Source organism: Centrocercus urophasianus, unplaced genomic scaffold (genome assembly GCF_019232065.1).
Source record: "Centrocercus urophasianus isolate 14NV4802_14NV808 unplaced genomic scaffold, USGS_Curo_1.0 seq_14, whole genome shotgun sequence".
NCBI classification, from domain to species: Eukaryota; Metazoa; Chordata; class Aves; order Galliformes; family Phasianidae; genus Centrocercus; species Centrocercus urophasianus.
This window is the reverse complement of record NW_024884586.1, coordinates 33908001-33923861: the sequence shown is the minus strand read 5'-3', so window position 1 is coordinate 33923861 and position 15861 is coordinate 33908001. Positions and strand designations below refer to the sequence as shown.

Below are 15861 nucleotides of genomic sequence, written 5' to 3'. Positions count from 1 at the left end.
ATCTTTCCTGGCATATGTTGAAATGTGTAGAAGTTGGAATTCGCAGAAAACTCTTTAATATATGACGCTTGTTTAATTAAATACTGTCCTGTATTCCAGAAAATAAAACTGAGCCAAGGGCTCAATGATCCTCCTACCTTTTGTAGTTGTCAAAGTTATTTTCAACTAAAATACATGCATGTTGGAATTTGAGCGGAAATCATGACCTTGACCTTCTAGGAGCTTCAGTATAGCAAAGCTTCTGTTTTTTACATTTTACACATTGCATATACAGTACATTATATTAAATACATTTTTTTAAAGTTAGAACTAATGCTATGTGTGTGCCTCAGATTTGTCATGCTACGTTAGAATATACTTTTCAGTGTAGCTTCTTGATTTGTTCAACATCTTTTGTATCCTTTCAGCTGACATTCTCTTTAAAACTCTTTATTCCCCAAAGTTAATGATATTGCATATTTGGAGAACTGAAATTTCAGTTCTATTTCAGTATGAATAATTTCTCTTTGAATAGAGCTTTGGTCACCAGTACTTACTCTTAATGTTGACTGTAAACAAGAAAATCATTTTAATTAGGAAATAGATTGAGTAACAGAAAGATTTAAAAAAAATGAAAAAATAGACTCTGGAAGATTTATGTACTTTATGCATATCTTTATCAGTGTATGTATTGTACATACTTCATGAAACTAAACAATAATTCTTCTCTCTGATTTTAATTGGACTCATTGCCCATTAAATACTATGTCTTTGTTGTTTTGAAGCACTCAGAATAGCATCTTCTGAAAAGGATGGTTAGGTGTACTGAGGGAGAAACATTTCCACTTGCAAAGTATAATCGCAGTTTATTGAAGGCCTGGGAGAAAACATTTTAGGAAGTTCCGCACAAATGTGCGCAAGAACTTCTTTACAGTGAGGTGACGGAGCACTGGAACAGGCTGCCCAGGGAGGTCGTGGAGTCTCCTTCTCTGGCGATGTTCAAGACCTGCCTGGATGCTTACTTGTGTGACCTGGTGTAGGGAACCTGTTTTGGCAGGGGGCTGGACTCGATGATCTCTGGAGGTCCCTTCCAACCCCTACAATTCTGTGATTCTGTGATTTTATTTGAGTGCAATGTCCTTGGAATCTACAGCACATGTTTTTCATTGGAGAAGATCTGATAGGACAGAATTAACTTACATAATCTCGAGTTTAATAGATTATAAAATGACCACTTTTAAAAGTAATTTCAGAATCAGAAACTGAAAATATTACTCTTTTAAAAAATGCAGCAGAAATTTTCTCCTCTGCATACACCTTTGTCCCTCATTAGTAATGCATTAAGAGTAGCAGCATTTCTTCTTCAATACTTTCTGTTACGCCTTTGTAACACTTTGTTCAGCATTGTATTTTGCATCCCACTGCTATGTTAAGAGATGCTGTGACTTTCAAGGAAGATGAGTTTAGAATGTTTTTCTTATCTCTGTTTTGACACAGGATAGTGTTAAGGAGGTGGTGTCAATGACAGTCAACTATACTGTTTAGAAGCAACAGAAGCTGTATTTTGTTCACACCTGTGATTCATGAGTAGCAAAATGACTATTTCTGTCAAAAGATTTTCTCTAAGGAAAGAACATTTTTCATAATTATCAAGGGGAGAAATTACAATTCATTAAAAGGAGAAAAGGGAAAAAGGCAGTATGATCTCCAACTGTCAGAGGCTAACAAAGTCTTTTGTCTTTGAACTCATTCTTGCTTGGATCAGTCTAAGGAAGGAAGTGGGTTGTGTCATGATCTTATAGTTGTTTGGTGATCTATTTTTTCCTATTCAGTTCTTAAGGAATGATACTAGTTGCTCCTTTTACAAAGAGCATGACCTCTGTGATGGACCTTGGAGGAATTTTGCATTGCATACCTTCATGCTTATTTTGGATAAACAAGAGACTTCATTTTCTAAGTTTACTGAGCTGATAGTTTTCAAGAATGTTAAAGGGATTGTGTTGGGTTATGTTTTATTTTGAAGTGAGGGAGGTGAAAGTTCCCCCTCTACTTGGCTCTTATGAAACCTCTTCTGGAGTACTGCGTTCAGGCCTGGAGCCCCCAGCACAAAAAAGACACAGAGCTCTTGGAATAAGTACAGAGGAGGACCACTAAGATGATCAGAGGGCTGGAGCACCTCTCCTATGAGGAAAGGTTAAGGGAACTGGGCTTGTTTAACTTTGAGACGATTCCGAAGGGGACCTCACTGTGGCCTTCCAGTACTTGAAGGAAGCTTATAAACAGGAGGGAGAATGGCTGTTTACAAGGGTGGATAGTGATAGGACAAGGGGAATGGTTTTAAACTGAGATGGGGAGATTTAGATTAGATATTAGGAGGAAGTTTTTCACACGGAGGGTGGTGACACACTGGAACAGGTTGCCCAAGGAGGTTGTGGATGCCACATTCCTGGAGGCATTCAATGCCAGTCTGAATGTGGATCTGGACAGCCTGGTCTAGAGGTTGGTGATCCTGCCCGTGGCAGATGGGTTGAAGCTAGATGATCTTTATCGTCCTTTTGAACCCAGGTCATTTTATGATTCTGTGATTTTATGATATTATGGTATGTAGCATAACATCTTCAGACCAACTTCTGATATAATATAAGATGTAATAATGAAATAAGTTAACTGTAAGGAGAATAAGTGTATTTTAAAATGTATTGTGTTTATCCTATACTGACACAGGAACTCCTATTCTGACCTGTTCTTAAAACATTTTGGATTGTGATTACTGAAATAACTTGATTAGCTTAAAATAATTTTTTGCAGTCTTGCTGTAATCAACAGATTATGCTTGTTGCAGGGAAGGAAGTTATGATTTTCAAAGAATCATTTATAATAATGCTGCTTTTATTACTATATAACAATGAACATTTTTCATCCTAGTGGTAACTGAGAATCAATGGCATATCTGAACAGCATTTAACAATATGATTATACAATTTCCACGTTCTAAACTGATATAATAAGTTTTGAATCTAATGTAAAATATTTTTAGTTCACAAATTTGTGATTTTTTATTTCAGCAAATGGTAAACTGGAACTAAATATGATTTGGTGCATGTTTTATTTGTTGCTAAACATCTAGTTTTTGAAAATAATTTGTTTTCTTTTTATTGGTTTATCTAGGAATTAGTGCAAATTGATTATAATTTGCTGGCTTCTAATAACCTAACTTACATGAGTTGTGCTACTAAAGTGTTGGACAGATACAAGAACTTCTCATGCTGCATCTGGTATTGAAAGAAAGATCAGCAATAATGATATCAGTCCACTGATATAGGAACCAGCTGTAATTAGGGCGTGCTCATAAGCTCCGACCTTCAGAACCTGTGTAGCTTCTTCCTTATCTGAATCACCAATGTGACTGTAGAGTTTTAAGTCTCCGGGTCAAGATCATGTTGTGTCAGGTCTTTGTGCATTAAATTTGGTTGCATAAATTCAGTACTTTTCTGGTGTAGTGCATATGTGGACCACCTTTGAGTTGCATATCTCACATTATTTTTTTTCCAAAACTTGATATGGGCCTGTAACAGACAATTCTGTCTGTTTTGGATTAAGTAAATGGCTTTAAAGGCATCTTTGCACTGTCTCAGCAAAGGCCAGTAAGATGCAAGAGAAAGGGATTTTATTCCAGAAGAAGTAATAATACTGTTGCTCTTTGGACTAAATTTCCTAACCTACTAAGAAAGATGGCTGAAAGACAGACATTTGCAATGTCAAGCAGTTCTTATTCAGTGGGAAACTCAATAATTGATTGAGTTAGTTAGTAAAGAATAGAGCTGGAGAAGATGCTGTCAGAAAACTTGTTAAGAGTTAGATAAACATAGCAGGATTAACTTTCAAGGTTATTTTGAAACTGAAATTTGTCTGTGTTCATTTGTACATTATTTTTATTGTTTATTGTGTACATTGTCACACAGAGGAATAAAAAACAAAACCAAAATCCTGCTCCTTGTGTTGCATGAAATATATTTTAAAGTAAATTGCTGGCAGCGAAAATGTCACATAACATGAAATTTTGCTAGACAAAGGGAGAGAAATTATGGAATCTGTGGAAAAGGGTACAGTCTCTCAATTAAAAGCACAAAATAGTTTCTAAAAAGCAAAAGCAACTTTATATTTTCCTTTCTTCCTTGTTTTTTGAAAAAAGTTTAGAACAATATTTTTTCTCATTTTTTATTATTTTATTAAATGCTTTTCTCTGAAAAATTTACTAAAATTTTGTAGTATAGCCTTTTTCTTGTGATTGCATGGAGAGAATAATACATTATTGCATTTACAATTTTCAAAATAGGATTTTAGATAAAAAGTGAATTGTCACCAGTTGAAAATTAAAATATTTGTCAGTTGAGTTGTTAAATCTCATCAGTTTCCACGTAGAAGTGTAACAACAGGATTGTCTAATCAAGGAAAGGCATTGAAGCCAAGCTAAAGCTTAGAATTTAGGAATTACTGAGGGTTACTCTTAAGGCTTTCTTTCTAGTTCACAGCTTCTTTCTCTAAAACACATTGGGAGATAAGGTGCATTGTAACTGTGAGTTGCATTAACTGTGTTTGCTAATGGCTATTTAATTATGAAGAAAGAATTTCTAAGAATTTTGGAAAGTTCTCTGATGGTGGAGTACTATGTGTTCTAGCTGAAGTAAATGCTTTCTTAGAAGGTTTTTGGGGTGTAGTGTTCACATTGGGCTACCAGGTAGAATTAACAGCTTTGTTTCAGTATTTATTAAGGACAAAGTGTCATAAAGCTATAAGTTTTTGAATGCACTTTTTATCCTGACTATTTATTAAATTGCCCAGCCAGCTAAAATGTCTCAGTTTTTCTGAGATGGGTAGGGAAATTTAATATTGGGATCCAATACCTTTTGGGCTTTGTATCTTACCTGCTGTCCTTCACTGAAAAAGTTGTGAAGGACTTATTTGATCTTCAAACAGCTCACTAAAGAAATACCTTTCTAAGCTCCAGTCATTTACTGACATCAAGTAATAAGTGTCCTCAGCTAGAAAACCTTTCTGTGTTGCAGCTGTTTGCCTTCCTCATTTTGCCTAGTTCCTGCAATTCAAGTGAACTGTGCTAGCTGCTTCAGAAAACTTTTTACCTTTATTTGACTTGCCCTTAGCTGTTAGATCCAAAATCAGTTCTCTGTATTTTTGGGTATTAAAATATGCAACTGCCTTTCAAATACAGCCAAAAGGAAATTTGTGGATATGCATAAATATGTTTGGGATAATAAACATCAGAAAAAGAAAAACCTAGGATATTAAGTCAGAGAACTCACTCAAGAAAGTAGCATTCAATTTCCTGTTTTGTCATTTATATATGCCATACCATAATTTTTATGTAGCTGCTGTGCCCATAAACATATCAACATAATTTTCTAAAACAAGAAATGACAAATTATCTTTTCATGCTTGCACTTGGCGAATGAAAACAAATTAAGTTTCTGTTTCTTCCTATGTACTTCAGGGAGGTTTTATTCATCATCAGAAAGGAGATGTTTCTGCATTCAGGAGAAAATTGTAAAAAATTGTTTTGTATGCAGTGACAGAAAACTTTCAACTGTATTTTCTGTCTAAAACAGCAGCAATTCTGATGACATGACTTTGAGAATATTTCTTATCATATTTTGTTTTATGTAATGCTGATTTATTTTCTGCTTAATATGTTTTCAAATAAAAAATATGGAGAAAAAAAGGCCATTGATCAGTCAGTCTGAATAGCTCTGCACTGTATCCAGAGGCATGATTGCAGCTCATGCTGAAATCTAAAATGATCGTGAGATAGAATCGTAGAATGGCTCTGGTTGAGAGAGACCTTAAAAATCATCTAGTTCCAATCCCACTGCCATGGGCAGGGGCATCCCTCAGTAGATCAGGAGTTAGTGGGTCAGACTACAGTTGCACATTCAGCTAGGCCATTTAATGTCTTGATGCAGACAAAAAGCTAAATTCTTCCTTCCCTACCACTCCAACTGATATTTCTTACTCCTTCCCTTATTTTGTGTTGGCTTATCATTGAGCTCCTTTGCAACTGTGTTTTGTTCACTATTAACCATGTGTTAATCTTTTTTCCTCAGTGTAGATTTTTCCCATTGTAATAAACTCAATTGTCCTATATGGATGTCCAGCAAATATTACAGCTGGAGCGAAGTGTGTAAAAGAAATGCAGGACCAGAAGCAGAGAGCAAAAGCATTCATGCTTTTTAGCAAATGCAGTTTATGATGCGATCTGGCTTCATCTTGTGGAATTGGGGCACTTAGAACCAGCAGCACTTCAGCTGAGTTTACAGCTTTTATTCTACACATTAGAATCAAGTCATTAGTGAAACACTGTGGCATTAATGTCTTAGAAGCATTGATAATATTCACAAGATGCTTAGTGGTAGTAATTTAGCAAGGAAATGGTATCTGCATTTACTTAAAATTGAATGATTCACAGGTCAGCAAGAGGTTGGTGAATGGAAAGGCAAAACCTAATACATTTATTCACATCCTTTTACAGGTACTTTTTCTGATGTATGGGTGATCACACTTAACTCATCATTAACATTTTTATTTCAGCTTCTACTGGAGATTTTGCTTCTCACAGGTTGTCGAATTCATGCTCCTCCGAATCTGTAGAAGAAAAAGAGCTATTCCTCAATCTCTTATAGAGCTGAATATATCAGTGTGGTTTCTAAAAACTGTTTACTAACTTGATTTACGGCATCTTCACCTAACAAATTTTCTTAAGTGAAGGAGATCTTGCCCAAATTAAAAAAAAAAAAAAAAAAAAAAAAAAGAAAAAGACCAGTAACTGCTTCAGTTCACCTTACTATTTTTCTCTCCTTCACAGTAAATATAGTAGATTAGTATCAAAGGGATCTCTTCTTTTTTACTGTGATGTGTCATATTTGACGTTTTCTTAGATTACTTCAGCCAGTAATTTGTGTATTTTAACAGTTTAACTGCAAATAACTGAAAAGATAGTTGGAAATAATCAATTAAGGAGGATATTTTCTATTTACTTAGACATTTTCAGTGTGACTTATGTTGTCTTGAAGTTTTTGGAATGTCAAAGTAATTCTAAATTCCGTTGACCTTAATGTCCTCCTTTGTTTTCCTCAATTACCTTTCTTTTTTAGTGTTCTTCATCTTTTTTTTTTTTTTTCTCCAGTGGAAAGCTCTGCGTAGTTTTAAGTGAGAAGACACTTCTCTGACTGCAGTCAGCGTAAGGAGAGTGTGAAGAAAAAGTTAGAGACTTTATAATTTGACATCCATTTCAGTAAAGTTTCGAAATAAGAATTATATTCTTTTCAAATATATGTGTACAAATTAATGTATGTTCTATTGTGGATACGTATGCTTGGTGATAAGTAAGGTGAAGTTTGAAATTGCTTTTCCTAGCAGTGAAATTCAAATAATATCTTAATATATTTAATGACACTAAGAATCCTTTCTCATGAAGAAAGCCCATCTTGTACTTAAAATAAATAAATAAATAAATAGATTGTGGTTTGGATTTTGTGTTGATTAAGTGCTGAAGTGTAACTACACAGGACAATGTTCAAAGCTAAAGCTCTAATCTGAGGGGAAGGCAAAGGCAGCAGCAGTATTCATTTTTCATGCTTTCTTCTATCAATTTTACATTCTTAAGTATTTCAAGACAGCCATATTTGGCATGTAAAGGTGTTAACAGCAATTCCACATAATGTTCTGTCTATTGAAATATGTATATCGAAAATATAAACTCTAGCATTCAGATACTACTACTATGAACTTTACTGACAACACATTAGAGATCTTCACTACCTATTTTGTAATACATAGAAATTTCATGTGCATTCTTATAGTATTAACTTTCATTTATGAATTTTAAGTCAAACGCTGTAATAGTTCAGAAAATGGCAGGCTAGAAGTAATGAGAGTAGCTTCTAGGGGCAAATGAAAGGAATTTTTTGTACGAAAAAGAATACAGGGCAGGCAAGCACTGGAGATGTGAACATGGAAAAGTTGCATTAAAAAACAAACAAACAAACAAAAAAAACAAAAAAAAATCCAAAACATTCCTAAACTTCAGGAAGTAGAAAGAAAGCACAGTATGTTCAGTTTCCTGAATAGCAATAAGTCTCTTTGTAGGGAATCTGAATTTATCTCTTAACTTCAGATGCCTTTTCTACTTTCTCTGTTATGACTGTGGGTATTGCTTCAGGTTCATGCAAACAAACACACCATTGTAGATTTAAGAAACTATTGTCACGTTTCATAGCAAAAATAACACATTGTATACCAAAAAATGAATTCATTTATTAAAAAATATCAGCCAAATTTTCTGTCATCTATATCCATTTCCAAGTTCTTTATTACTAAACACTACAGCAGCTAATACATTGTGAGAGTTCATTTTTTATACTTATATCCATGTTTATGAGGATGCTGTTGATTTAGACACAGATAACAGGTAGTTTATCCGTGTTCATTATGAGCACTGCAGTCATTACAGTGGTGATATCTGAATTATAATATTTAAAGACTGTCTAATGTGACCAGTGTTAATATAACCATTTGCTTACATGTTAGAAAAATGTAACAAGTATTAAAATTCACTTGAGACTTTTTACAGTTAGCAGAGCTGCAGTTAAAAAAAAACAAAAAACAAAAAACAACAATCCAATCAAATACAGTGACCATTGAGTTTGGTCACGTCTACTACTAACCTTCTGAATATAATTCCAAAGAAAATATAGTTGAAGTTTCTTCCTGCTTTATCTTCATTCACAAGTTAAAAAAATATATCACCATAATTTTTTTGTTCTTCAGTTCAATGTTTTTAAAAATATGCAATGATTAAACAAAATAGGGAATCTTTGCATAAAAAAACCCTTTATGTTCATGAACAATGTGCTGTTGGAAAGGCTGCTAAAAATCATTTAGATTTTAAGAATTTTTTAAAATTTATTATTACTATAATATGTACTGTAGATTTGCTAAAATATTTTATGATCTGAAGACTGCACAGGCTAAATACTGAAAAAAGGGGAAAGTCTATGATAGGTGAAATACTGTAGTTTGGAGATGTGGAGAATCTAGTAGGAGCATGATATTTCATTTTCATTCTGTCTACCTTTTATTCGTACTTAAAGGTTTAATATAAATCTAAATAATAAATATGAATATGATGGGGATGAACCAGCAGAATAGTAATACCTTATATTTTAGAAGTACTCTATTTTACATTCAAGTGATACAGTTTCCCATTTAAAAGGGTATCTCACTTAGGATTATACAAGCACAATAGGGAATGCTTTAAATTTATGGGCCTTGTTCTTTACTAGCAAAAATTAAGTTTCCAATAAAAACGTTCTTCCGTATAGTTCTTTTAAGATGATGTTTTTATATAGAAATTCCCTCAGTGGCTCACACGTACTATTTCAATTAGTCATTTGAAGCGAGTCTCAATACTGTTTTATGTCTCAGGTGTAATTAGTGCCAGGATGATTTGTAGCGTTCAGCTTGGCTGCACAAATGTCCAGACTTGCTGAAACAACTTCTAGTATCCAGTGTTCCTGGACCTGTGTCAGGATTCTGTGAAGCCATACACCAGAACCATGCTAACACAGGTACAGGGCAAAACTGCAGATCTCTCTGGACAAGTGACAAGCAAATTTTTTCACAATACACACGCTTAAAGTAATTCACTTAGAAACAGCTTAATTCAACCCCTCCAAAAATAGTGCCTTAATGTCAGAATCATTATGTGAAGACCTTGTAAATGGCATAATATACGATTAAACTTTGATGTGTAAGTATACTCAAGATAAGTAAATTCTTAGTTAAGGAAAAACTGGTTTATGCAGGTGCTTGAAAATTCCCTCACGCTTGATGGAAATCTGCTTGGCTGCCTTGTGCACCTGCAGGAATGTTGCACTGTCTTTTCAGCAGCTCTTTGGGCAATGTATCTGAATGATGATTGAAAACCACAGGTTGTGTATTTGAAATAAAAATCACTGGAAATGTGTGAAATAAATCTACTGCAAATTCTGATAAAAGCAATTTTGAAAGATATATAATTAAGTGATTTCTCAAGAGCTTGTCCATAAGTTTGAAACATGATGTACAAATTGTCAAGGTTGCAAACCTGGGAGATCAAAAATATCTTTATTAATGTATGACAAATTCCTGAGGTGTTTTGTGGAAGAGCTCATTTTAGCTTGATGGAACAAAAATATGTGTTGACACTATTCTCTAAACTGCTGTTATTTTCTTACAATAACCTAGATTCCTTGTTCTAGTGCCACATCATAGAATTATTGAGATTACCCTTTGAGTACCATAACATAATTATGCAAAGCTTGCGTAATGGCCTTCCTCATTGACTGACCCACTAATGTTGAAGTCTGTTTCTTCGGCTATGTTCTTTTAAATATGCAGCTTGTTAAAAATGCTTAATGTTATATGTGGAAAGTTTTTATTTTTCAAATGAAATTATAGTTTCATTAGGTTGCTAATTACATACTTTCCATTTCACAGGTGGTAGAACTAATGCAGAGAATCAAATTCCCAATATACAATATATATGTTCTTGTTATTATTCCATCAGAGATAAATTTTATTCAGGGAAATTAGTGGTGAGATTCATTTTGAAATTACTATCTAAACGGAGATGACTACATTTAAGCTACTTGGCTGAACTTCCACTACAGTCAGTGAAAATCTAGTGGGACTTAGGAAGCTATTCTGCCAACCACAGTGTCTCATGGACAGATGTTTTTTAGTGCTGTATGAATTTCTGTACAGCTTTCTGTGTAATCTGTTGCTTTTTCAGATGGCTGAAACTATCTTAGCTTACAGTATCTTAGTTATGTATCAGGAACTGAAGTGCGAATGTCAACTTCAGAGTAAACAAGTCTTATACATTTGAGAGTCCTTTGTTTCTACATCTATATGCTTGTGACTATGAGAAGAACTAATTTTGTGTACATGTGCCACATGTACACAATTTTGTGTTTGTGCCTTCTTCTTTGATGAGAGAGGTTGTGAATTGACAGATACCAAATTATAATTTATTCAGTGTCTTTCTGAAATAAACCTCTGATTTTTAATTCAAATTGTCAGGGTTTTATAGATTCAATATCTTGTTTCCCAGCTTATTGCTTCCAGTGTAAAGGAGTTGAACTACGTTTTCTTTGTATGTTTTAGTCTAAGTTCTGAATAACAGCAAATCCTAACTTTCTATAGAATATATTTAATAGCGTCTAGTTTAATATTTGCAAAATTTTGCAATGTTTTATGTTTCTGTATCAGACAGACTGTGAAAGGAGGTCATTGGTATGGAATGTTTTAAATCGTAACTTTTGTATTTCCTGGAATTTTTATTGGATAAATATAAACCTGCAGTATGATGTCAGGGAACTCATCCTGTGTTCACTGATGCTCCAGCTAAATGAGATAGGAACCTTAGAAGATTTGTCATGTAACCATTGTTAATTCTGTAGAACTATGCAAAACTATGATCCTTAATTTTTCACAAGGTATTCTGACAAGCTCTTGATTTTGACTATTAATAATGCAACTGATGTTTGATTTTTTGAATGACTTTAGCTTATAACTGATCATAGGATTTTGTGCATCTTATTGAGCTAGAAATAAAAAATAGGAAATAGTTGATTAATATATTTATTTTTAAAAAACATTTCTCTCATCTTTTTCCATTTTTGGGAAGAAACATTGATGCCCAATGTAGCTTCTGTAATGCTTTTCCTTTACTGCTGATTATTCCAGACAATCTATAAATTGATGTGTTCTGTGCTCCATGAAAATGAAGATATATTACTTGGAACCCTGTGGTTACCTTGGACTGAAAGGTAGTTACAGCAGGATTGCTGAAAAATGTAGAAACTCATGGCGCAGAGCCACTGCCTTTAAGAAAGAAAGGTGTCATTAGAGAAACTCAGAGAGTTTTCAGTGCATGAATTTAAGGAGCCTTCACTGGGGATAATGATTATCTTTGTTAATGTTATCTTTTTCTTATGGCACAACATTTCTCTATCTTTTCACTGTAATGTTATTTTCCGAAACTGAATATTTTTTGTTGGTTTTTTTAATTATTTTTTTTCCATAAGTATTTAAATATGGGAAATATTTTACATTTCATGCAATTTGTAAAACTGAACTTTTGAGGTCAACTAGGCAAAAATATTTTGTCCTTGAGAGTAGGCATATTTAAAAGAATGTTGAAGTATGCTGCATTTTTAAGAGACACTTTTACAAAGCTGCTTAATATATGTTGCTTTAATTTAATTTAATCTATTTTTTGCTTTATCTTTGTTTTCTTACATGAGGCATTAAATGGAATCATGAGTTTTGATACAAAACTTGTTTCTAAAATATATGGTCATAAAGGGCAAATTTATAATGTAGGAACATATTATCAGTTAAATTACATCACCTTATCACCTATCTGCCTTTCTTGTGCAGAATTTTATGAAGTGTTCTGCAGGATCGACAATTTAGGCAGTGGTACAGTATAGGGAGTTCATTCTGAAGATAAATAATTTCAGATAGAGACCTTTCAAGTCTAGAGACCATTAGCAGAAGTTTCTTCAGTTTACCTTTCATAAAACTTATTTGAAAAGAACCTTGTAGTAATATTCTTTTTGCTTAGAGCAATAATGTCATTAAAATGGAATGTCAAATGGTGCGTTATAATTCAAATAAAGTGAAGTTGAGTACATGAATCTTTTTTGGTCAAGTGGAAGAATCTTCTATTTCACACACCCTTTACACATATGTGTTCCTCTTTATTTTCTCTCTCTTTTGTTTTTTAAAGCTATTATTATGACATTAATTTTTACCAACTCAATTGTAATGCTGAAGTATACTCAAGGAAATCATGCAAGGCTACCACTTGTCCAAACCCACACTCAGAATTTGAAATTCTGCAGAGTGAATTTCTTCATTTTTAAAATTCAAATCTATATACTAAAAGATTGATTTAACTACAGGGAAATAAGTCTTATAATTACTTAAACTATCATCTTTTGAGTGTTTATTAGTGTCATGCTTGAAAATAACTGTATCACTGATATACTTCATCAGTTAGTATAATCAGATTAAAAGAAATGTTATACAAAACAAAACACCTCACTGACTATTTTACATAGTACCTTTTGTGTCTGGCTATAAGACAAGAAGGGGAATTTATGAGTTTCATTTTTTATTTTACAGAGCTACGAGAGAAGTTGCTCAGAAGAGAGGAGGAAATGGGAGCTCTCCAGGTATGCCTTTTATATAATTAAGGAGCTTCATTTTTTATTGCCCTTGAAATTAATAAGCTGTATTCTGTATCTTAAATTCAGCATGGGAAATGCATTTAACCAAACAAGGACCTGGTAGCTTATAAAACTCACAGTTGAGTTTCTCTGCACATTTAAGTTGCACGTTAGAAAAGATTAAAGTAATTAGCACTCTCCAATTAATAAATCTAGTCTTCTGTGAAAAGAATGGTTCTTTTATGTCACAGTGTTTACTGAAGTTCTGTTCTTACCGCTGTCTTCACTGAAACTACTTGGAAATAGTTGTGGTGCAACTCTACATACAGAATTGCAGAAATGCTTTAAATTCTACTTCATTGGTTGAGTTAGATTCTGTGGGTATGTTGCTTTCTTCTGTATCTCCAGATAAAACTGAAAGTAAAATATTTGAGGTGTTTAAAACCTCTGAAACATTCAGTGTTCATCATTACTTTTCTGAGAAAGAAAAGATTAGTTGATATATGCTAGAGCTTGATGCAATATATTAAATTCTCATTGTGTAGCATCTGTAACATTTACTTTACATTTGTGCTTTCACATTGAGAGCCTAGTCTCAGTTCTGGAATAGTATTAAAGCATTACAGTCAAAGAAAACATATACTCCTTTGAAATGAAAATGTCTAGGAATGCAAAACCAAACTGGAATGTCTCAGTAGTGAGACTTGGGAAGTTATAAGGGTAATACATGTTTTGTTCAGAATGTGGAGGGGAAAAAAAAAATTAACAAAAAATTAGAGCAAGCAATACCCAGTGTAAGAAAGTTTATATACAAAGTGAAGAATATATCAGTGGAGGAGGATCCTGTAAGGCTAGTGGGAACAGAATTTTTATGAGGAAGCTGAATGACTATTAAGGAAAATGAAATTATTTATTGACCTGAGTTTTGACCATAGGAGTTTTAAGGTATGCTGACTCTGCTCATATAATAAATATAATGTGTTTTGCGGGCTAGAAATATCAAAAGCTTAGTGTAGAAACAGCTTGATCCGGTAAAAAGAGACAAGTTGCAAGACCCAAAGGTTACACAACACACCAATCCAGCTGTTTCCTGCTCAAACAAAAAATTTGGCTTAGCTTTCTGGCAGCTCAAGTTCAACAGGGCTGAGAGCTTGTCTGCGCAAGCAGTTTACACAGGTGCATATCTAGTTACATCAATGTAAAATGATCGCCTTTCATATGAAGCAATTCTGTATCTACTTTCCTGTGAAGCACTATAGTTGACAAATTGTTCTAATTATGTTCCTTCCAACTGAATAAGGAGTAATGTTATACTGGAGAAATGTTCCATCAAATGAACGTCTTGTGTGCACGTGTGTATTTCTGATGGTCTGTCAACTATGTCCTTCACTAACTGGCCATTCTGTTTAGGTGTGTCACTTGTACTGCTCTGTCTGCTCTATTTGTACTTGAGTGCTTCATAGCAGTTTTTAATTCTTCAAATGCACATGCTTTCACGAAGTACTTAGCAAGAGCATAAATTATTTTTCTAGATAGTAATTTGTCCAGAACCATCAATATGTTTCAAAATGGTTTCCCAATCTGGTGTACTTCATTCTTCTATATTCTAATTTTATAGTGGTGGAATATTTACAGCTTTGCTAGCCCCAACACAAGAAGGATGTAGAGCTGTTGGAGTAAGTCAAAAGGAGGTGATCAAAGGGCTGGAGCACCTCTCCTATGAAGAAAGGCTGAAGGAGTTTAGTTTATTTAGCTTGGAGAAGAGTAGGCTCTGGGGAGACCTCATTGTGGCCTTCCAGTACTTAAAGGGAGTTTATAGAAAAAAAGATGGAAGCTATTTTTTTACACAGGCATACAGTGATAGGGCAAGGGGAAATGGTTTAAAACTAAGAGGAGATTTAGATTCAGTATTAAGAGGAAAGTTTTCATCTGGGTTGGGGAGGTGCTGGAGCAGACCGCCCAGAGAAGCTGTGAATGCCTTATACCTGAAAGCTTTCCAAGGCCAGGCTGGATGGGGCTCTGGGCCCGATGTAGTGTGTGGCAACTTGGCTCAGGCAGGCATTTGGAACTAGATGTTTTTTAAGATTCAGCCCAAACTATTATATGATTCAATTTTATAATCCCCATGCTATTGTACCTCAGTATACGAAGCATAGGGAGTGGAGGTGAGAGTTCCTTTAATTGTAGCATTTCCTAAAGCTGAAACTTGCACTCTTGTAGACCAGGTGGCATGGCTCTTCTTTTTCTTTTCCCCTGAGTCCCAGTTCAGCAAAGCGTATGTTTAGTTAGTAATGAATGAAAGCTTTAATTGAAGTAGACTGCTGGAAGGTAGTTATTTCGCATATGAATGACCACTAGTGTATAAATAATACTCTTGCTCCAGAGGCTTATAGCCTGCTTGAATAAGATTTCTCAGATATTATGGCCTGACCAGTTCATTCTTCTCTAGGAGATTGCTGATATCTTTTTGTGTACAATTTCTATGATCCTGTCTTAATAAGCATCTTATATATACAGAGAATTGTATGAAGAATATAAATTCTTTATGCTTTTTTTTTTTTTTTTTTTTTTTTTTTTTTTTTTTTTTTTT

The 15861-nt window shown here is 34.0% G+C and overlaps 1 protein-coding gene across 1 annotated transcript in view; it reads left to right on the top strand.

The window, feature by feature from the left end:
• Positions 1 to 15861, top strand: part of CEP128 (centrosomal protein 128) — a 92578-nt gene that overhangs the window by 54386 nt on the left and 22331 nt on the right. Inside the window, exon 19 of the mRNA XM_042814980.1 lies at positions 13228 to 13277. Coding sequence (XP_042670914.1) covers positions 13228 to 13277 — 50 coding nt within the window. The remainder of the gene's footprint in view (positions 1 to 13227; positions 13278 to 15861) is intronic.